Source organism: Neovison vison, chromosome 7 (assembly GCF_020171115.1).
Source record: "Neovison vison isolate M4711 chromosome 7, ASM_NN_V1, whole genome shotgun sequence".
Lineage (NCBI taxonomy): Eukaryota > Metazoa > Chordata > Mammalia > Carnivora > Mustelidae > Neogale > Neogale vison.
In genome coordinates, this window is record NC_058097.1 from 9,942,627 (window position 1) to 9,965,692 (window position 23,066).

At 45.1% G+C, this 23,066-nt stretch overlaps 1 protein-coding gene across 2 annotated transcripts in view; it reads left to right on the plus strand.

The window, feature by feature from the left end:
* ADAMTS18 (ADAM metallopeptidase with thrombospondin type 1 motif 18) overlaps positions 1–23,066 on the plus strand; it is a 143,685-nt gene that overhangs the window by 75,469 nt on the left and 45,150 nt on the right. For both annotated transcript variants that reach the window (XM_044255688.1, XM_044255687.1), the window contains 4 exons: positions 2,193–2,346; positions 9,538–9,633; positions 14,165–14,313; positions 20,402–20,574. In XM_044255688.1, coding sequence (XP_044111623.1) covers positions 2,193–2,346; positions 9,538–9,633; positions 14,165–14,313; positions 20,402–20,574 — 572 coding nt within the window. The remainder of the gene's footprint in view (positions 1–2,192; positions 2,347–9,537; positions 9,634–14,164; positions 14,314–20,401; positions 20,575–23,066) is intronic.

The window sequence follows — 23,066 nt, forward strand, 5'->3', positions numbered from 1 at the left end:
TTAGTGACAGTGATGATGATGACGACGATGGGACTGATGGTGGAGATGGTGATGGTGAGGATGGTGGTGATAGTGAGGATGGTGGTGGTGGTGGAGATGGTGATGGTGGAGATGAAGGTGGTCAAGGTGATGATGGTGGTGATGGTGGTGGTGGTGGAGATGGTGATGGTGGAGATGAAGGTGGTCAAGGTGATGATGGTGGTGATGGTGGTGGTGGTGATGATGCTGATGATATTGTCATCACTATTGCTATTGAAAAACTACATTGAAGGTCTAATACCATGCTAAATGCTCTGAACATGTTGCCTCATTCAATCTTCATGGAATTCCTATTATGATTCTTTGTCTCTGCTTGAGGAAACTGAGTCATAGGAAAGTTAACTCTGTTGCTTAACTTCCTGCAGCCAGTAAGATACAGACATGAGATTCACACTTAGGTCTGCTACGACTCCAAGATCTACGCTTATAACTATCTCCCGTTTATGACCTCCAGAGGCTGCTGTATAAACATTTAACTGTGACTCACTATTTTAATCTGATCATCCAGTTTGGTCATAAGAGTATTAAAAATGCTAAAATGGTGTGCATATTTATAATGAATGGAATATTGTCCTGCTTAACTAATTTTGTTTAAAATGGCCACGAGCTAGCTGTAGGTCTAGAAGACATCCAAGGGGGAAGATAGATATATGAAATCCATTTGATAACTCAAAACTCCTACATAGCATTTGTAAAATGGGAACTGGAAAGGTAGTTGTCTGTGATTCATATTAAATGATGAACCTAAAGTTGGAACTCTTTGAAGTTTCCTCTAACTTTATTTAACAACAATATATATTCGACCATTGTAATTATGATAGCACTCCTAGTTTTTATTATCTATCTTATCATGCTATGTTGACTCACAAAAATGAGAAGTTCCAAAACCATTTCCCATTGACCAAATGTTAGGGAAACAAACAAAATATTTTTGGGAATTGATAATTTTGATACTTTTTTTTAACTGAAGTATTGCATACTATTTGTGAATGTTCCTAGAATTAGTAATACAGGCAAAGCTGATTAAATATAAAGATGTCTGACCAAACAGTATCCAAAGAACAGTAAAAAATTGACAAACCTTTTGCTAATTATAGGTTTTATCAAATAGAAGATTGTCTTCATTAGTTTTAAATTTATGATTTGAGCTTTAAAAGTATTTTTTCTATCTCATGTGAGAATAGAATCAACAGATATTATAAATCAAGGTCAACTTAGTACAGATTGAATTCCCATCATTAATATACAATTAAACGTTTGGGGATGAGGGTACCAGTTGACTTTGAATGCTTACTATACTGGGTTGGTATATTGCATTTTCTTGTCGGATCTGTTAAACTCTTAATGGAAATCACTATCCATAATGAAGTATTTAGAGTTGGTCTTGGTCTCATGGTTGACTCGGATTCCCATCTCTCTGCCTCCACAATCATACTTAACCACCGTGCTATTTTAACTCTCATTGAAATCATAGTTTAACTGTTCAAGTTAAATGGAGGGAAGGTCTTTTTAACAATATCCACCATCCAGACTGACTTTTGTTTTTTCTAACACATCCCAGTTGAGTACACTTTGGGGAATTAATTGGGGCTTGTTGCCCCAGTGCATCCTTTCTCCTGATGCTTTCGAAAACCTAACTTATCTTTGGCTTGTCAAGACTGTTTGAGGTGAATTACATTTTTTGCCTCGGCCCCATTACTTATAAAAGATGCAGCCCAACCTTCAACTCCATGAAGACAGGCACCAGCTCTGCCTAGTTTATTTTGTACCCTTAGTGCTTGGCCTGGTACTCAGCACCCGGTAGGCACCCCAATAAAAATCTGTTGAATATTGTTGAATGTGATTATTGGGAGAGTTTTCAAATACATTGACCTTTCCCATCTAGTTGGCCAAACCAAACCACTTGGGTAGCCATAACTTCCAGTGCCGGGTGAAACGTTCCATAGCTGTGTAAATTCCATCTTCTTAGACAGGAAGGGACTCACTCTCTGCAAAAAAAAATAAAAAAATAAAAATGCATTTTAACTTTCAGTATTATCTGTATCTTTTGCCATGCTGTCGTTTCCTTTGCCTGAGTGAATTCAGAGATGTCGTTTTATGTGGAAGGATCACAGATAAACACAGGAATTAACACGGCTGTGTTTTCATGGCAGCACACCTCAGGCTGGGTGTCTGGTGGATGAGCCCAAGCAAACAGGACAGTATAAATATCCGGACAAACTACCAGGACAGATTTATGACGCCGACACGCAGTGCAAGTGGCAGTTTGGAGCAAAAGCCAAGTTATGCGGCCTCGGGTTTGTGAAGGTACGTTTGCGTGTGATTGCAAACTCACATTAAGATTCTGCAGCGAGTCTGTGTCCCTAACAGAAATGTAAACATTTGGTTTGCAAAGGCCGAGGGTTAGAGTCTGGGTTATCTCTAAGATGTCAGTTGTTTGGCATGATAATTAAGTGGCAGTTTTACTGTCAGTGAATTATCCAGGCTTATCCCACATAGATCATGCCTGGTTTAAATACCATTCGACTGCATCCCTGGGAGAAAATCCCTCCTGGCGAGATGAGGGTTTCATCACAAGCAGTAAATCTGGGTACAATCACGTTTACCTTCTCCTCATCCTTCTGTCTATTATCGCTGTGTCCATATTCCGCTGTGATGTGATATGTTGAAAAAGCGTCACCCCCTCGAAATATATCCCTGTACCTTTCTGGAATATGGAAACTACTGTTGACAGGCAACTTTTTGTGTGTCCAGTCTTCCCTTCAATATTGTGAGAAACATCGATGGGAAAAGGAAAGGTCCAGGACGTAGAACTGGGGGAAGCGTCAGACCAGTTGGTCCAAAACTCCATCACAGAGCGCGTCAGCATCGGTACAAAATGGAATCAGTTTTAAGTGTTTCTTCCAGAGAGAAATGTGGCGTTCCTCGGTGTCTGGAAACTGGGAAACGACAAAGTTTTATAGCTCCTTTTCCCTGCTCTCTTCCTCTTCTTCCCTCTTTCCATCTCTCGCCTTGTCCGTGTGTCCTCCAGCAGCCGCCAGCAGCCCCACCGTGGGTAACCCGCCTCTCCCACCGCCCCCCAGCACTTGCCACATGAGCATCTGTTCCACATAAGGCATCATCTCAGAGACGTATTTTACTTCTTCTCAGTCTTCGTGAAGACCTTTTGAAAGGGGAATGATCATGTCCTACGCGGAGCTCAGAGAATGTATATTCCATTTGCCCAAAGCCTCAAAACTTTTAAACCTGTCCGTCACACTGATGTTAAGCTTCCTTCTCTCCAATTAATAGGTGTTTCCCAAGCTTCACTCACTAACATCAACAGTCACTGATAATTACCTTCATTCTCTGTGCTGTGTCTCTGTATTTTTTTTTTAAAGATTATTTATTTGAGAGAGAGAGTGCTCAGCAACAGGGAAGCAGAGGGAGAGGGAGAAGCAGGCTCCCCACTGAGAAGGGAGCCTGATGCAGACACGTGACTTGATCCCAAGGCCCCGGGATCATGACCTGAGCTGAAGGCAGATGCTTAACCCACTGAGCCACTTAGGCGCTTTTCTAATAAATCAGTTTGCTTAAAAATATGTAAGTCCAGTCCGAAGAAATAACCACCAAATCCCAGGTTTTGATATGGGATCATGTATTTCTCTAATGCTCCTTAAACGTCTCACTGTTAGAAAAGTTGACCCATGCACCATCCAGTTTTCTCGGCGTATCCTCCGTGGGACACGGAACTGACTTTGGCAAATGCTGGCGTATCGTGTATATGTTAATACGTTGACAACTGTTTCTAATTGCCTGTTACGTTGATGTGTCTGGCAGAGGTCAGTAGACATTTGCTTGACTGACGAAGTTTGTCGAACTCTGTCTCCTGTTCACTTCATTCCTGAAGGTTTCACAAGCTCACGCATTCATTAATCAAACATTTACTAAGCGCTTACTATGCAGCAAATGCACAATGGGTAACAAGTTTGATTTTCCTTGGAATTATCAAGGAAGTTTTTAAAATGGCCGTGATTCCTGCAGGATCAGACATTCGACGCACGTGTGTGGGCTTCCTGTTCCGTGTCCGACAGTGTGCAGTGTCCCACAGCCTCTCTGCAGCGACTCATCTTTTCCTGGAACCATACCCTATTTTGGGGAGACAGTGCCTCAGCCTGATGGTCTTTCTTGGGGAGCGGGGCAAGGGGAAGTGGCTGTTGCAGACTAGAGAGCATGAGGAAGGCTCAGGGATGGGAATGCCTGGTCAGGTGGGGAGATTTCCTTAAGGGAGAGATTTGAGACAACTGTGAGGCAAGACAGGGAAGGTGGTAGATCCTGAGGGTGGAATTCCTCGCCACCGCACAGCCTACGGGGGTGGAAAATACCTGCTTGTAACCAACCATGGCGATACCTCCGAGAATCACAGATAGTTCCTCCCCGGCCCTATGTGGAAGGGTTTTCCAAACACGCAAACCTCTCGTTCATCCAGCTGGTCTGGACAGTGTAGACCCATTTCCAGCAGCCCAGGAAAAGGGTGGTGGTTGTTTTCTGAGTCTTCACTGTCCTCTCATTGCTTTCCCTTACAAACCTGATCCCCTCACTGCCTTTTTTTTTCCCCCTAAACTTTATGCCTCCTGGAAAGGCAGTTTTGCATAATAGTTAGAAGAATGCAGGTGCGTATGCGCGCGTGCACACACACACACACACACACACACACACGCACACACACACAGAAAGGGGAAGAAAGAAAGAAAAAAGAAAAGGAAAAGAAAGAATGCTCAAGTGTCTTTGGATCCAGGGATGCAATTGTCAGTTTCCTCTGGAGCTTGTTAGAAATGCAAATGCTCAAGTCTCATCCCAGCCCTAAAGAATAAGAAGGTTTGGGGATAGGATGATTAGTGCTTGAACAGGGGCTCAGGTGATTCAGATGCTGACTCAAGGATGAGAACTGATGAATTAGGCAGTCTTTAGTTTTTTACATACATACATACATACATACATACATACACACACACACACACACACACACACACACACACCACCCCCCCCCCTTCTGGAGTTCGGTAGGCCTGGGTATAAAACCTGATTCCGCCACACCCTAGAACCCTGAGCGAGCGGCTGAACCTCCCTCGGTTTTTGTGTCCCCATCTGTACCATGAGGCTAAGGAAAGTTCTTCCCTGCTAATTGTGAGGGTGCAGCTGTAGGGGCTGCGGGACCCCTCAGCGGATACCCAGGCTTTCCCTCCTCCTATCCCAGCAGCAGCAGCATCCCAGGCTCCTCTCTCCCCGTGGCTTCCTTGTCCAAGGTCTGGAGCTGGCTCTCTTCTCTCCCTGTCTCTTCTTCCCTCCTCTCCCAGCCCCGGGTTTTCTGTCTTTGGCATATCAAACCTGATCTCTCTTCCCTTGCAAAATGTTCGGGGAAAATGAGTTGGCAACTGAAGGGTCCCCATTATTTGGACAGATGGAAAGGGAGGTCCCCTCCACAGCTGCTGGGGAGACTGTGCCTTTGGTTATTGCATATGTAGCAAAAGCTCCACAAAATGTTCATTTTTAGTGGCACCGAGAGGGATTGAATCTAAATAGCAATTACAGGGAAGCATTTGAATTCTAGTGAAAATGTTTGTGATCATCACCTCACAGAATGCTTCCTTTAAAAGAAGAGGCATGTTAGAAATAGGATGGAGATGTATTTCTTCTTTCAAGAATCTGCATGTTTCAGTACATGAAGGACATAAAAGGAAACAAAGTTCTAGAAAATAAGTCACGGACATGCTTTGTATAGCACGGTGACTGTAGTTAATACTACATTGCATGTTTGAAAGTTGCTGAGCAAGTAGATCTTAATAGTCCTCATCACAAGAAAAAAAAATTGTAACAGTGCATGGGAACAGATGTTCTCGGATTTATTGTGGCGATCTCTTATAATAAATACAAATATTGAATCGTTATGTTGCGTACCCAAATCTAATAGAGTCAGTTATACCTCATATTTAAATATTATTTTTAAGAAGTACTTGACATTGGGATAAAAGAATGGAGAATAAGGAGAAACTTCCTAGAATCTAAATCTAAAAGTAATCAGTGAATTGTACCTACTTTGCTATCTACTAAACTTGCTACATCAGGTTTCAACTCTTACTAACTGCCCCCATGGACTCATGTTCCAGTGTTGATATCCTTGTATTTTCCCAAACCCTTCCTTTGTTCACATCTATAAGCCTTTTAAATTGTGCTTCCCACCCTAGAATGCATGGTCGCCGGTGTGACAAATACCTAATCACCTTTTACCGTTGTCCAAGATTCAGTGCAAGTCATACCTCCTATTTTCCCCAAGGTTCCTCTCCCCCAGTCTCCATCTGCGCACTCTACGGACCATCATGAACTCATGGCACCATATTATAACTGACGAGGTGTGCCTCTCGCCTCAGTGGATGGCAAGCCCGTAGTGTCTGCCCACCTTGTTGGCAGATACCCCAGAATCATTTACTGAATTTACATGGTACTAAAGCTTACATTTCTCTAGCATTCCCATTTTCATAAACTGGAAGATTTTGCCTCTGTCCTCTTCTCATCCCTCCTAAAGGAAGGGAGAGAGAGAGAGAGAGAGAGAAGTCAAGAATGTCTCTACGATTTTTGGCTTGGGCAGCCAGAAGCATGGGGGTGTGATAACACAAGCTGGAAGAGGTTGAACAGGTTTGGGGGAGCAGATGGGGAACTTTGCTTTGGATGTGTTTGGTGCTTCATAAAATTCGATTTGCAGAGACCACTCGCATTTTTAGTGCATCGGTTTCGCTTGACGGGGCATCCTTCAGAATCTTTGGACTACAACAGGACAATACGGGCCAACCAGTGACAAGACAGAGGAATGTGTAATGTCGAGACTCTCCTTAAAGATCACATCCAGGCGACATGAGACCTTGGAGTCTCTGTGGTTATTTCTTTTCCCCTTAAATTATGACTTCAGTCTAGGGAATTATAGATAAGGAAAAGCTAGTCAAATATGCTGGGGTGGGGGAGAAAGGAGGGAAGAGCAAGCAAAAAAGTGCAAACCCCCATTTCTGTTTACTTTGAAAGGGAGCTTTCTCAGAGGACTCACATGGTCGTCAAGGCATGTAGTTGGCTATAATTACGTTTGACTTATGTACTTCACCACAAAAGAAATAACATGTTCATACAGCCTGTCTGATTTCACTCTGGAATCCTGTGTTTTTTGCCTCATTTTCCCGGTCTTCTCCAGCTGCCCCTTCTCCTTAGCCCTGTGGCTTGGCATTGGCCATGGAATCTGGGTCTCCTTTGCTTGGGTCTGCCCCAGGGTCATTTCGGCGGCTGCCACATAGGCGAGGGGTGTGGGTTATGGCTGCCTGCTGGCTGTCAGGAGGAAACGGTTTAATTCTGCAAGCTTTCCTAACTGTGGCTGGGTTTCAATGGTTACCTCTCCTTTCTCCATTTTGATGTAGGACTTTTTCCACATTAAGTTATTCCCCTCGGGCCCCAGGGTGATCCATGGAGGGAGAGCACACAGAGATGATGAAGCTGATTCACTTGTTGGAAGGCTGCCTCCTGCTTTCTACTGCTGTTAGCGGCAGGGCTGTGTCTTTGGGAAACACTGACATACCGTGTCTTAGGAGCTGTTTTGAGATTTGAAAGTGGTATTCTGGAATGTGGGGTGCATGGCTATGCCATGGACGGGTGGTGGTCCCCAGCAGCATCCTGAATGTCCTTCCATTCTCCTTTGGAGGGGAAGGACTTTCTGGTCCACATGATCAGGCTCACTGCCCTTATCTCTGATTTCCTTGTGTTTCCTCTTCTTGGTTCTGTGGAAAACTTTTTTTGTGAAATCACTCTGGAGCTTGCTCTTGCCATGTTGTCTCACCATGAAATCTGCATTAACCGGAAGGCTTGGGGAATTGGGTGCCCAGTGAATGGAATTTTCAGGGCCCCACCAAGTGACCACAAAAGTCATTTTGTTTCCTCCCTGGTTGTTAATATTTTCCCCAAAATCGTACACATTCACACGTCTATCCCAGCAAATAGAATGTGGCAAACGAAGTGGAATGATTTTGACATTTCATGATTTTGACATTCTCTTAATGACATAATTCTGAGTAGCGACTTTAGCTGTTTAGGCTGGAAGGAATCTGGTTCGGTCCCCTCGTTTATAGATGGGTGACTGAGGCCCAGGAGGTTGAGAGCTTTCCAGCTTCCACTAATGACAAATCCAGGTCCAGAGAGCTGGGGTCAAGGACTCTGGCTGGAATCAGGCCAGTGTGAGTCCTGCCTTTGCCACTTACCAGCTGTGTGACTTGGCAGCTTTGGAAGTGTCAACGGCTCGCTCGGTGCCGTCATCTAAATTAGTTTCTCTGGGGAATTAGTTTAGTGTCCGCTACTAAATGCTGTTAGTAACACTATTAGTTTCCCGTAGCTGCTCTAATAACTTTCTGTGAACTTGGTGACTTAACATAAATTTATTTTCTTACAGTTCGGGAGGTAGACATCTGGGATGAGTCTCACTGGGCTGAGATCAAGTGTTGGCAGGATTGTGTCCCTTCTAGAGGCTCCAGAAGAGAAGCCATTCTCTTGCCTTCTCCAACTTCTAGAAGCCTCCTGTGTTCCTTGGCTCATGGCCCCTTCTCCCCATCTTCAAAGCAGCAACATCCCCCTTAGACCTCCTCACCCTGTCCTCTCTCTGGTTCTCTTCCATCTTCCTCTGCCCTATTTAAGGTCTCTCATGATCATCTTGGGCCCATCTGGAAAATTAAGATAGTTTCCCTATCTCAAGGTCAACTGATTAGCAGCCTTAATTACATATGTGATTTTAATCACATGTAACTGCTATGTAACTGCACGAAGTCACAGAAGTCGCAGGTGCCAGTGATTTAGATGTAGTTTTTTGAGGGGGCGGGGGGAGCAGTATTCTGCCTACCACAGTCTAGCATGAGAGTTCAATTCTTTCATGGTTTAGTGTGAGAATTGTCGAAATGCTTGAAAATTGCTATAAAGAGGAAGAAGGCGATGATGGTGATCATTTACACCATTTGTTCTTGGGAACCAACCTAGAGAGTCAAGAGGTACTTTTATCCCTATTTGCATAGGGGAGAAAACCACAGATCAGAGACTTCTAGAACTTGACCATACAGCATGGAACCTGGGATTCTGGAGCAAGGATTTGAATCAGTTGGGCTCGATTCCAGTCTTGGCCGCTTCTGCTTCCCTGGTGGTGGTATGGGTGGTGGTTCTTACAAACCAGGTCTCTTAGTTTCAAGCCAAATGGTCCCTCCATAAATTATTATTACGCCCCCATCATTACCAAACACACATGCAGGTAGCATAGAAACTTCCTGAGGTTACATTTGCTACTGCACGTAACTGGCTACCTTACGGCTACCGACTTCACTTGCCTCTACTTCCTGGATCATGTCTCATTCTAGCCCCCTCAGAACACAATATTGTGAACAAATGCTTTGGGTATTTTCGTTTTTATTGTATCAACCCCCTGACGACCTGCTTCTTTCCTTTCAGGACATTTGCAAGTCACTTTGGTGCCATCGAGTGGGCCACAGGTGTGAGACCAAGTTTATGCCTGCGGCGGAAGGGACCGTTTGTGGCTTGAGTATGGTAAACTGCATACTTGTTAGTTTTTAGTTCTGGAAACATGATAACACATAGAAATAAGTCACTGTATAAACTGTTTGCAGTGGGAGCTCAGGATGGAATGCCTTGGCTGCATATATTTTCTGACTTGTCTTTAAATCAACCAGCCTTATTTAATGGCTCTTATCAAAACTCAGTGCTAATATCACCCGTTGTGTCCGTTATTTAGGATGAGGGTTTTTTTCTGCCTTTGATTTCCATTTTTAGATGAAATATTTCAACAAGGTGGAAGGTTTCATTGCCTACTGTTTGCCTTTTCAACTTGATTCAGTAGAAAAGCCTCAGGGAGGAACTACTCCCTTTAGTAGCAAAGGAGAGACTGTCCCCCCCATACAAGGTCTCTGTTGCTTACCTCACAGGACCCATCACTGACTTTCTGACGTGCTCAGTGGAGTCCCGTCACTTAGAGGGACTCCTAGCCAAGGGTAAGCTGGATCACTGTCTAGGTTGTACCAGAAAGCCATTAGCCAGCAAGTATGGTCAGTCCTCAGAACCATCACCGATATGGGAGATTTCTGTGTTTTGGACAAAGAGCATTCATATATTCATTTCTGGGTTTTTTTCTCCTTAGTAGCCTCTGGAGGGAGAGGTGCATTTGATATCGCAGTAAATGACCCAGATTTGGTGCATTCCTTTGAAAGATCATGATTGAGAGCTAGAAAGGGGTTCTTTGATCTCTGCTTGAGCCACAAGAAGTAGAGAAGACTCGGTTATTTATAGTGAATTCATTCGCACAATAACTTACCGGCTTTTAGGCATCAGAGACAGGAGGCTCTGGAGATACAAGGATGAATAAAATTCCATTTTATCTCTTCAAGAACTCCCAGTCCAGTGGGGAAACATGTGCAGAAGCCGATAACCTTGACTTTCTCTTTAAACGGACCTCCTTTAAGCCCCAGGTTGCTGTCAGTGCTCAGAGTTAGTACGCATTTAGAACGAAGTACCGTGAGCAGGTACACCGAGATGGGTGTCAGACGGCAAATCAAAACTCCTCAGTTGGACAGGAGAGAGACTTTCTGTGAGAAATTAACGATAATGGCAAAAATAGAGGCACACAAAAATCAACGTGTTCAGAAAATGCTTACTAATATTTGTTGAGTCCTTTATTCCGAGTCGCTTAAGAGATTTGCATTTTTTAACTCTTTGATTTTAAAAAAAAATTATTTATTTGACAGACAGAGATTGCAAGTAGGCAGAGAGGCAGGCAGAGAGAAAGGAGGAAGCAGGCTCCCCGCTGAGCAGAGAGCCCGATGTGGGGCTTGATCCCAGGACCTGGGATTATGACCCAAGCTGAAGGCAGAGGCCGTAACCCACTGAGCCACTCAGGCGCCCCTAACTCTTTGATTTTAAAGAAAATAAACTTTATAAAAAATTGAGGGATTATGTGCAGCTTTCCATCAGAAGGACCTGTCTTAGAAAATTCCAGTAAGGATGATCGTGGGAAATGTGCGTGGAATGTTTTAGGTGTGATGAGGCTAAATAGTGAAATAATTAATTGGATATACAGGTACTGCTCAAGGCATTTTTATTTTTTTGTTTTTTAAAGATTGTATTTATTTATTAGAGAGGAGCAGGAGTGGGGGTGGGCAGAGGGAGAGGAGCAGGCAGCCTCCCTGCTGGGCGCGGAGCCCGACTAGGAGCTCGATCCCAGGAGCCTGGGCTGAAGGCAGCCGCTCAACTGACTGAGCCACCCAAGTACCCCATCGTTTTTATCTTTAGAGCATCATAATTTAGGACTTGCAACTCAAGGATTAGTGGGTACTTTTTCGTTATGAAAGCAACAGCATTTAACATAAGAGGAGTGTACAAGAACAGATTGATCCGCTAAGCGAGGAAAGTAAGTGCCAAGTGGCATAGGGCTAAAGTTTTATGACCTACATCATCAGCGATGTAATTCCACGGGCAGGAAAGTGCCCCTGGATTGGACTTGAGTTACTATAACCTGAGACAAATAGGGCCAGAAGTAAGAAAACAGATGTCCTCAAGCCACTCCCCTACCTCAATATTTTAAAAAGACCAGACGGCAGTTCTAAATACTGGAGGAATGCCCCTTTTACTGAATGGGGGGAGTCCCCCTTAGCAGAAAGCGTTCAGATGCGTCCCGTCCATCATCACTGCGGCTTAATCATCACCGTATCCACACGCCAGGTTCTCAGACTCTTCCTCTGCTAGGGGCCGAACCAGCTTTTCATTATACTGTACACCCGTGAGGCTGGGACCCTGTCTTACGCTTTCTCTCAAGTGTCCCACGGAGCAGCAACTACTCCCTGTTTTGTCCCGTTGTCCCTGGAACCTAGCGGAATCCTTCCCCTTCTCTCCCGAGTCCCTGGTCGTTTAGTGCTATTTGGACCATGAATGCTCAGTAAGCCTGTGAGGATGTGAAAACCACTTACGTTTATCTAGTTAGATGTGCGGGGAAAGAAAGGCTTGCATTTGCCATCAGTCATAAAAGGTGTCTGCCCAGTTATGGCCGCTCAGTTTGAAATTAGAAGAAGTGCAGATTTACGTATGTGTGGAGAGAGAAAAGTTTATGTGTAGAACTTTATAAATGGGGATTATGGGCACCCGTACGCACTCGTATATATAAAATATATATATTATGAACAAGTTCTGCGTGACATAGCACAACTTCACACTTTCCTAAAAGCCTCTGCAGTGAGATCCAGAGAGGATATGTGTGTGTGTGTGTGTGTGTGTGTGTACACGTGTGTGTATGCATTCATGTATTTACTTCTGATTTCTTTACTGAATGAAGGAGCCAGAGGAGACAATCTCTTAGCAACCTAACCTATGAGGATGCATCCTGAAGTAAAAGAAATTTAAATTAATTGAAGGTTTGCAACAAATCTGAAAACCGTATTTCTTAAAAGAAAAAAAAATTAAAGTTAAGATCTATATATGTGGGGGGGGGGCGGGGGGGTTGCCTCTGAGGCGTGAAGGTTACGTGTCCTGTTCAGCAGCTTGGGTGACTGAGCTGAAATCGAGCCCCAGCTGGCTGTGTGGCTGCCCAGGTAGCCGTGTTAGCATTTCTTTGCTACATTTCTCTCATCCAGAAAATAGTTATTAACTCCTTAGCGCTTTGGGAGGATTATGTTAGAAAGCACGGGAAGTCCTCCCGCTCCGCCTGCCTGTGCCGTTTCTGGCACCCAGAAGCAGCTTCGTCAGGGGCAGCCTCTGTGCTGTTTCTGGCTCTTGTTCTTTTGTGTCCGCCGCGGAGCTCAGCTGGGAGAGTCCTGGGGATTCCGGGTCGGGAAGATTCTGATTCCTGCTCGCAGTGGCCAAAAGCCTCTCGTGACCAGTCGCTTTCCCCCTAAAAGTGCTCAGCGGTGTTATATGAGTTCCTGCAAACTCTGAAAGGGCAATTAATCCAGGGCAAAGACAAATGGAAAACACAAGAAGTAATCTGCACACGGCGAGAATTTGAAGAAAGGAAGCCAGATCTTGACCTGGGCAAAGTGCACTCGCCATGCAATAAACAGCCAAGGAGCCAAATGTATCCCAGGGGAGAGCAAAGATTGGAAAGTCAAACCGCCTCCCCCTAATTCTGTAACTGAAGCCTCACTCCTGGGCGAGCCCAGCATGGTCCCAACCCCAACTCTTTGGATCCCACTGCAGTGGCTTTTAGGAACGTGTGCCGTTACACTAAGTCATGCAGAACTTGCTCATAATAAAAGCACCACAGGAATAAAACCACTACCTAGGGCTAATGCAAGCCCCAAGGACAGAGATGACCAGCCAAACCTGGAATGTATTGCAAAAGAAAAAAAACGCAGGGGTTAGCCCTGAAAACTCTTCTCGCCCTGGCTCCATCAGAGCACTGGGCAAAGCAAAGACCGAGAGCTAATTTGTAAAATGTACTCGGAGAGCTCAAAGTCATCCGAGGGTCTGGAGTCGGGAACTTTCCTACAGACAAAAGGTCAAAGCGTGTTATCTACAAGCACAGTTTGCCTGGACTGAGAGCTCTGGGGCTTCCTACGAATTGCTCCGTGGGGATGATTTGGGATACACAAAAACGTTTGCATAATTGTATCTGTTTTTATGATGAGCTCATCAGAATGATGAATTCTGTGTTCCTACCTAAAAAAATCCCGCGTTTGTCCCTGAGTGAATGACCCACATTGTTCTTGAAGCAGCCTTGTTACTAGATGGCGGGGGAGGCTCGCTTGTCCTGGGGCCTGGACTCTCTCCCTTGGCTGCTGGGTGGAGTCTTATCTGAATATTTCCCCTGGACAGCTCACAAAGCATATGATCCTTGCCTGCTGCTGACAGATGCCCTCCCCTTGCCCCCCGATGTCAGCCTTTGAAAACGCACACGGTAGATGCCGGGTAGCCGATGCTCGGTCCAGGGCCGCCTGCCAAGGGAGTCTGTCAAGGTGTCGTGCGTTCTCCCGTTCGCCGACGTGCTCCTTTTTCCCGCTAATGTGCAGGTGTCTGCCTCTCTTTCCCTTCCCCGCGTGGACTCTAACAGGAAACGTGTCCCGCCTTCTTTTCGCAGTGGTGTCGGCAAGGCCAGTGTGTGAAGTTCGGGGAGCACGGCCCCCGGCCCGTCCACGGCCAGTGGTCCGCCTGGTCCAAGTGGTCAGAATGTTCACGAACTTGTGGTGGCGGAGTCAGGTATCAGGAGCGACACTGCAATGACCCCAAGTAAGGCTCCCGAGAAAGCCCGGGTTCGTAGAAGGCCAGAATGTACCGTTTGGGTTTTGCTTTGCTTCCGTGCTGGCCTTTAAGTGCAGTTTCCTTCCCTCTCGGAATCGCAACCAAACTGGGGTTTCACAGTTTGCAGATGAAGGCTGCAGGCACTGGGGAGGGGACAGGGGTGTGATGGCCAGAAACCCAGAGCAGCAAAGGAGCTGCTGTGTGTGTGTGACTATGATGATCAGAGACTCAAATGATAGTCTGAGCTCCCTTCTGAGTCTAAATTCAAGCCACGTGGTCACACGATCAAATGCCTGTGTTGTTGAGAGAGAAGCTTGGCCAGTGGAATGTGCGTGTGTGCATGTGTGTGTGTGTGTGTGTGTGTGTTGTCTGATGAACTGGAGAAAGTATGCTAATTTTTGCCTTGCAGGAATGTACGTCAACACGTGTTGACAGATCTGCCTGACTTTTCAAGAGAAACCAGAAATCCTTAAAAAAAAAAAAAAAAAAAGTGTGTGTGAAATTCCCTGACTCTGAAGATATTGACAACAAATTCCGTTTTCTTTAAGCAGAACACAGCGGGGACCAATCACAACATCTGCCGATGGAGATTGGCCTGCAGTCGCCTGTGGGCCCACTCGGGCCCCGGGTGTCCCGGGATTTTGAACCACTCTGTGTCTTCTTTGAAAACGGAGGTGGTTTTAGGTTCCTTTTCTCTGGTCTCGTCCCCATGTGCAGCCCATGGGAGACATACACTTCCCGATGGTCACAGCGGAGCAGAGCGAGCCCAGGGTTGAGAGTGAGATCGGACTGCAAATCCCGGGTCTGCCGCCTGTTGACTCTGCGACTTCTGAGCTCGAGTCCGTGTGTGAGGTCGAGGTAGTAATGCCTCCTCTGAAGGTTTGGGAGGGATTAGAAGTGGGTCTGTAGGACACCCCCTTCCAGAGAGCATCCAGTGGGCAGTCAGGAAAAGGATCTGGGGTCTGTGTGGCTTTCATCACTGTCATCCTAAACTCCAGGGGGAGTACAGGGTAGCAGAGGCTGGGTCCTCGAAAGCGAGGGGAGCAGGGAGGGAGGCCTTACTGATGAACGTGGACTTTGGAGAATGTGGTAGAGAGAGAAGAATGCAAGGGGTCCTCGGAAGATGAAGATTTCACTTCGTGGCACTGTTTGAGGGGTGGCTTAGCGCAAGGGGCAAAAACGCAGCCTCCTAATCCCAGAACCCCAGGTTTGCCTCCTGGCCCTGCCTCCCTCCAGCTGTGTGGCCAGACGCAACTTTCCCTCCCTGCTCTAGGTTCCTCACTGGTTAAAGGGGATAAGGAGAGTGCCCACGCCAGCTGGGTTAATATTCGCAAAGCGCTTCTGCAAAGTGCCTGGCCTGTTACAGGCATCGTATGAATGTTTGGTAGATTCAGAATTAAAATAATGAAACTGGAGCAAGAGGAAAATTTAAAGGAGACCTGGCATTTCATCTAAGTCAGCAGCCTGAACTGAGTCTGGAAGGCCAGTTGGTTCCAAAAGAGGAGAGGGTCAGAAGACACTTGGGCCGTGGTTTACGAGGTGCTCTTAGGGTTAGAGCAGGCTAACGGTGTTTTTCAGCTTTGACACTATTGACACTCTGGGTTGGAAAATTTTTGTTACGGGGTTTGTCCAGGACACAGCAGCCCCGACCTCTCCCCACTAGATGCCTGTGGGATGACACTTCCTCTCCGACAGCCCCATGATAACCAGAAATGTCCAGAGACTATCCGATGTCCTGTCGGGGGCAAGTTCAGAGAGAGTAACTAGGTGTGATGGTAGACAGGCTTGTGATGCATTTCCAGCTTATCCCAGATTATTAAAACCACCCTCCTCGTACTTTGAATGTAGCCCATATCTTGGATAGGATTCTTAAAATCATTATATTACTTTTCATTTTTTTTTTCAGCCTATTTCACGGATCTGGTTTTCATACCTCACAACATTTTACAGCTCCGTATTTTCCCAAGAAAGAAATAGATTACCTAATTTAATAGCTCTGCTGGTAAAGTGCGTGAATGACACCCCTGGGATTTAAATTAAAACCTCTCTCATATCTGTGGGGCCGAGCACTCTCATTGTAATAGGGCATTGTTCACGGGAATATTGTACTGTAATTTTAGAAATGCCTCATAAAAGAATCACCAGTGTAGTTCTATTTGGTGCCGTTTTATCATTTCAACAAGCGTGAGCTCCTCGGACACTGTTTACTTTAATTAGGCCTCACAAATAAAACAAGAACATGAGCAGCCGCCCCCAGGCAATTGAATTAGTTGTTCTCTGTTCTTATTTCACTTTGTTATAGGAAAACTGAGGGTTTTCCCCCCGCCCTCCGTTTTAAATTACTGATTTCTTCTTTGCTTCAGTTGAAACATTCGGTCTGTTCACATCGCTTCACCCAACCAGCTTCATTTTCTCACGTGAGAAGCAGGAGGACCTTTTATTTCACATTAATGCTGATTTTCCCAGAACATGTGTTGTTTCATAAACGTGAACTCGTCCAGGCTGATTCGTGGACTTACCCAGCTTTTCGGCGTCCAAAGGGATTCAAGGTTCCCTGGTTCTGGAATGACTGGTCCCACACACACACACGGCGCTTCTTTTTTCCCATGTCTGGTGTGGACATTTTTGTTTTTATTGACTGATTGATTTAGAGGGAGGGAGAGCGAGTCGGCCTGCGAGTGGGAGGAGGGGCAGGTCGAGAGGGAGAGCGTCTGAAGCAGGCTCCAGGCTCAGCACAGAGCCTCCCATGGGGCTCGAACTACAACCCTGAGATCATGATCTGAGCTGAAACCAAGATCGGACGCTTAACCAACTGAGCCACCCGGCAGCCCTGAGGTGGACATCATTTTTAATGGGTAGAAGCTCCATTTTCTCCTGAGCCCTACGATATGCCTCAGGGACCTGGAAACAGACGCAGGAGTTCCAGCCTGTTGTCCAATCCGGTTATCTGATGAGTGAGTAACCAGGGCAGGCAGAGGGTCAATTATCACAGTCTGAAGGAGCCTGGTAGAATTTCTATAAAGTCTGTTCCATGAAACAAGATGGGATAGGGAGGGAGACAAACCATAAGTGACTCTTAATCTCATGTTCCAGAAAATTAATTGCAAAAATTAAAGTGAAAACGAAACATGCAAAGGCATTCTAGAACTTTCCTAAAACGCAAGTCTCTTTGAGGAAAAAAAAAAAAAAAAAGCTATATTTTAGCTATGGAAAAATAATTGAATTAAATTTCCAGCCCATTTTTCAGCCAGTGATTTCCGGGCTCAGGTGGTTATCAAAATCACCAAGTGTGCTTTAAAAAAACACTGATTTCTGGACCCTCTTATCATATATTCTTATTAAGAAAGTCCGGAGGGACCCAGGAGTGAGTCCATCTGTCTGTCTGGCTGTCTGGTTCTGTTGATCAGCCAGCCAATACTGTAACCATTTGTAGCCAGGACGTGATAAATTATGCAGAAGTAAAAACGAATATCCTTTATATCGGTCTCATATAAGGATAAAATCAGATTCCCAGACATCTGTTTTCTGACTGTTTATATTTTTGTTTTTAATCTTGTTGCACCAAAGAATGTCATGGTAGAATTTTCTGTCAATTTATCCTAACACTCCTGTTTACAGCTGCAGAAAATTTGATGGAAAAGTAAAAATTCTTGCTAGTCATTAGAACCAGAAAGCACTTTAAAGTTATGATTGATTTGTGCTAACTCTGCCCTAGATTCAGCCCTGAATTTTTTTTGAAGATTGTATCTCATTTATTTTGTGACCTTTGTTCGTTTTTGTCATTTTATTTTTTTCATGATGATCAGTGTAGTCTTTAATTCCCATCGCCTGTTATCCCCTTCCCCCTACCCACCTCCCCGCTGGTAATCATCAGTTTGTTCTCTACAGTTAAGAGTCTGTTTCTTGGTTCATCTCTCTCTCTCTTTTTTCCCCATGATGATTTGTTTTATTTCTTACATTCCACATATGAGTGAGATCATATTTCTCCGCATTTCTCTGACTCATTTCCTTTAGCGCAATACCCTCTAGCTCCGTCCACATCATTGCAAATGCAAGGTTTCATCCTTTCTGATGGCTGAGTAATATTCCATTGTATATACCCCAACCCTTTATCCACTCATCTACTGATGGCCTCTGGACTGCTTCTGTACTTTCTCAGCTGTGAAATGTTTACAAACATTATCTCAGTCATCATATCTGCCCCCATTTTACAGGTTAGGAGGTTAAACAAAATTGCCTAAAGATAAGCTGGGAAGAGGCAGCGAGTATTTAAATCCAGATCGGTCTCATTAGAGAAGGCCAACTCCCTAAACATCGTGCCTGACTGTCTTCCTCTCCCCTGCTGGCCTCTGCTGCCTAACTCAGCTAAATGCAGGTGGAGAGGGGCAGGGAAAGGATCCCGGGGAGTCGAAGGTAGAGGGGCTTCGCTGTGCCCTGTCTCTTGCTAGCTATGTGATCGTCATTCGGCTTTTATGAGGCTTCTCACCCTCGTCTACAAAATGAAAGTGTGCTATGGAGGTTTTGAGATCTCTGTGTTACGGCTTCTGAGTTGAGAAAGTAACCCATGTCATTCTCTTGTGCTTTCTCGAAGCTGTGGAGTCTAAATGAAGATTATTTATAAAATCTCTTAATCTTATAAAATGTCTTAAACTAAGAAAAATTTTAAAGATGCTTTGTAAAGATGACCAGGAATAGTAAAGCTATGGTAGGTCCCTTTAAGGTTTTTCTAAGTGCTTTTCAGATAATGATTTAAGATGTCTTCGGGGATTTGATGTAGCACAATGGCTGCTGAATGTTTAAGTAGTCACTTCAGAGTGTTTTGAAATAGCAAAAAAATCTCGCTCTGGCGGCGTGACACTTCCCGTTTCTGTTGAATCCATCTCAGCAAGCAGTTGCACGAGGATTTGATAAAATAGGTTGAAGCAAATCCAGGGGTGTTTTATAGCATTCTTGTGCTTCCTAAAGAGACAAGGAATTTTAATCACACAAATTTATTAACCTGGAGCCTTCTTTCATGTTACGTGTTTGCACTGAGCTTTTCTATGAGATGATCCATAGTTGGGTTTTAGCCTTTGGAGAAAAGCACAAAAAAAAAGCAATTGCTTTGTGCCTGGAAGAAGCTGGAGAAGCTGTTACTGGTCATTCTCAGTTTGGTTTATGCTCCTTTTTCCTTTAGATTGCTTTCTGGTTTTTGCAGTCTACCTACCAAGAGCTTAAAGAGCCGGCCATTAGATCATAATTATTTATGATCTACTGGGATTCCCTATTCTGGAAATCCATTTCCCACTGTGCTTGGCAGGAGAGGAATAGGCCACCTACAAAGTTAAAAAGTGATTATGCGGATGAAAACATGGGAATTTCTGTTCACAGTTGAGGATCGACCAGGGCGAAATATACAATAGTGAGCCAGTAACCAGAACGTGGGCTCGGTGACTGGCAGAGCCAGATAGGAGGACATGGCAGATGGGGCTTCCCGCTCTTTCATTTCAGTGCCCTGACCTTCTGTGTGGCAGCAGGCGGACAGCACCCTGGAGGAAGCTGGGGGTGTTTAGAAGTGGGAGGAAAGCTGGGGAGTAGGTCGGGTCCCCATTTGAAGAGCTGTGATACCGTAAGATTGGGTTGTGTGTGTGTTCGTGTGTGTAGCGTGCAGACACACATCTGTCTACATCAATGAGAACACTCGGGTGCATTTATAAATTTCCCTAACACAGGTAACACGAGGAGTGTCAAGAAGGCGCTTTCATCATTCTTCAAGGAAATTGCCAGAATGTAAAACTGGCATCGGAGATGACAAATCGGTTTTCTCTAATATGCCAGTTCCGGGTGCTGAATAGTGGTAATGCCTCCCTAAGAGCTGTATCGGGAAAAGAAAGAGCGGGTCCCTGATGGACGGGTTCTGCCATGGACACAAGGAAGGACACGGCACATCGTGTCCTCCATTATTTCCTTTCCTGTAATAGACTGTATACGCTGCATGCCTCTGACAACGGTCACCTTGACTGTCCCTCCTTACGTTATTGTTTGTGACCATAGCCTGCTGTTTGCTTGCATTAAAGCCCTTTCATTTTATTTTTAGGCCTCAATATGGTGGCAAGTTCTGTCCAGGTTCTAGCCGTATGTATCAGCTGTGCAATATTAACCCTTGTAATGAAAATAGCTTGGATTTCCGAGCCCAGCAGTGTGCAGAGTACAACAGCAAACCTTTCCGTGGATGGTTCTACCAGTGGAAACCCTATACCAAAGTGGAAGGTAATTTGGTCTCTGTACCTCCAACAAATAGGGCTCTATGGGGACAGTAATGTGGATGAACACACGGGAAAATTGCTGCCTACATACAAGAGTTTTGATGTTGACGTCATCCTCTAGACCCGTCCTGACCCAGTTTTTCATTCACTTTTATAGGTTTTGTTTATTTTTCCATACTTTTTTTTTTCACAAGACACCCCTTTTCCCCCACATCTGTAAGCCAAAGGGTTCATGTGTTTGGAATGTACTTATGTTTCTAAACTTACCTTTGACATTCCGGCAATTAAGTCTCCCAGGGATGTTAATTGCAATTGGTATGAGTTGTCCAGACCAAAAACCCGTGAAACCATATATGCCCCATAGAGAAGCCATATTTAGCAATTGACAAGTAGATGATTGCCCGCACGGAAGGCCTGTTTGCAGGGTATTACACACACACACACGCACACACAGCCAAGAATTTAAAAATGTCTCCATACTGGGTTCCTAGTGCTTATTATTACTTAAAGTTGTGACTTGTATTTTACCTTTTAAATTGAATTGTTTTTGTTTTACTGAAGTATCAAAGCATTTATTTTAGTTGCAATGTACACATTTAATGTGCTTCCCATTACCTTTGCAGATAAAGCTGTCACTGTTCTGGTTGTTTGCCTTCTATTATTACCATTCCCTTGCTTTATCAAAACTCAGCCTTCCTCGCTTGAGAAAGGATAAGTAGGAGCCACGGGTAGAATGGGAAGACATGGAATGTAGTGGCAGTTTGTGGGAGATAAGACTACGGGCCATCGCTGGGCAAAAATCTCAAAATGAACCCATGTTGTCGATCACCATAGAGAAGCCAGTGGAGTTAGGGACATAACAAGGGGGATGATAGTGCCGCTCTGCCCAGGGCCAGCCCAGCCATCGCAGGAGCACTGTGTGGTTCTGGGTCATCAGTGGGCGTCTAAAAGCACGAGAGGGACAAACATGAAAATTCTGCAACCGCAGTGAGCAGTCTGTAAGTGTCTATTTTTAGGTGCATCTTTCTTCAAGTAGAAACTCAGCCCTTTATTGTTATTTCCAGTGTTTCGAGTTGCACTAAGAGATAATATGTACAGGGTTTATTTATGAGCTTTCAGCCATTTTTTAAAGTAATACTTCATGGTACACCTCTTTCTTGCTTGATGGAACAAACGTGTGCTTGCGAACTTAGCTTGTCTGTCATTTCTCTCGGACCTCAGTGACAAAGCTGGGAAGACATGCATTTCAAAAAACAATTCTTCAGTAGACTAATACGGAAACCTGCCAAGAAAAAGAGAGAAGAAACCCGGTACCTGCAAAAATCCAGAGGTAGTAACTAGGGAAGGATTTAGAGTAATTGGGAATCACTTCAGAGGACAGACAGGGTTAGTTCAAGGGCTAAGACCGCCCCGGCATGGCACCTCCTCAGGGAGGCCTCCCTTGCTGGTTTGCCCAGAATATCCTTCCTTCAGGTAATCCTCCCGTTCCTAAACTGCTCTATTCTTCGTAGCTCTTATCCATGCCTGAGTTTACATCCCATCGTCCCTATCCAGTATCTCTCTCCCCAGAAGAATTCACGTTCCACGGGATAAAGCCTTCGTCCATTTTGAGCATGCTTGGGCCTCCGGCATCTGAGAACAGCCCTTGGCACGTATTTGTAATTTTCAGAATGAATGAGTGCATAAATAAGCACCAACTGTCCCTAATGGAGGTGTTTCCCGTCTCTGAGTGGCCGGCTCTCCATCACTGGAGGCATTCTATCAGGAACCATGCGCTGATCGATGCAGGGCACTGCACCAACAGGTGCCCGGGGACCATTAGCTAGAACACCTGCAGTTGCTTTCATTTCCAACATTTGAAGATGTCTTGTCTCTTGGTAGAACCCTCCCGTCATTCCGCGATTCTTACGGATGCGTGGCTCTTTCCCCCAGACCCTGCTGTCCTTCCTTTTCGCTTCCCCTTCTGCTCCCTGCTCTGTTTTCTTGGGTCTCCCTGGGGCTTTCCCACATTCATCGCGTCTTTCATTCAAATGCTGTGTTTACACAACGTGTTTTTTGTTTTTAAAGATTTTATTTATTTATTTGACAGAGAGAAATCACAAGTAGACGGAGAGGCAGGCAGAGAGAGAGAGAGGGAAGCAGGCTCCCTGCTGAGCAGAGAGCCCGATGCGGGACTCGATCCCAGGACCCTGAGATCATGACCTGAGCCGAAGGCAGCGGCTTAACCCACTGAGCCACCCAGGCGCCCCTACACAATGTGTTTTTTATTAGCACCCTTTAAATAGGTTCTGTGTTCACAACACGAGACAGTGAAGCACATAGATTTTGTAACATGTAAACTATTTTTTGGTTTCAAAAGTGTTTCACTAATTTAGTGGCAGCCCGACTGAGTAGGGAGCGTGTCACTTCATGCAGTTTCTCAGTGGCTGTTTACTGAGCGCTTCTCCCATAGGAGCCGTTCTGCTAGATGCGGGGGGAACTACACCAAGGAGAAGA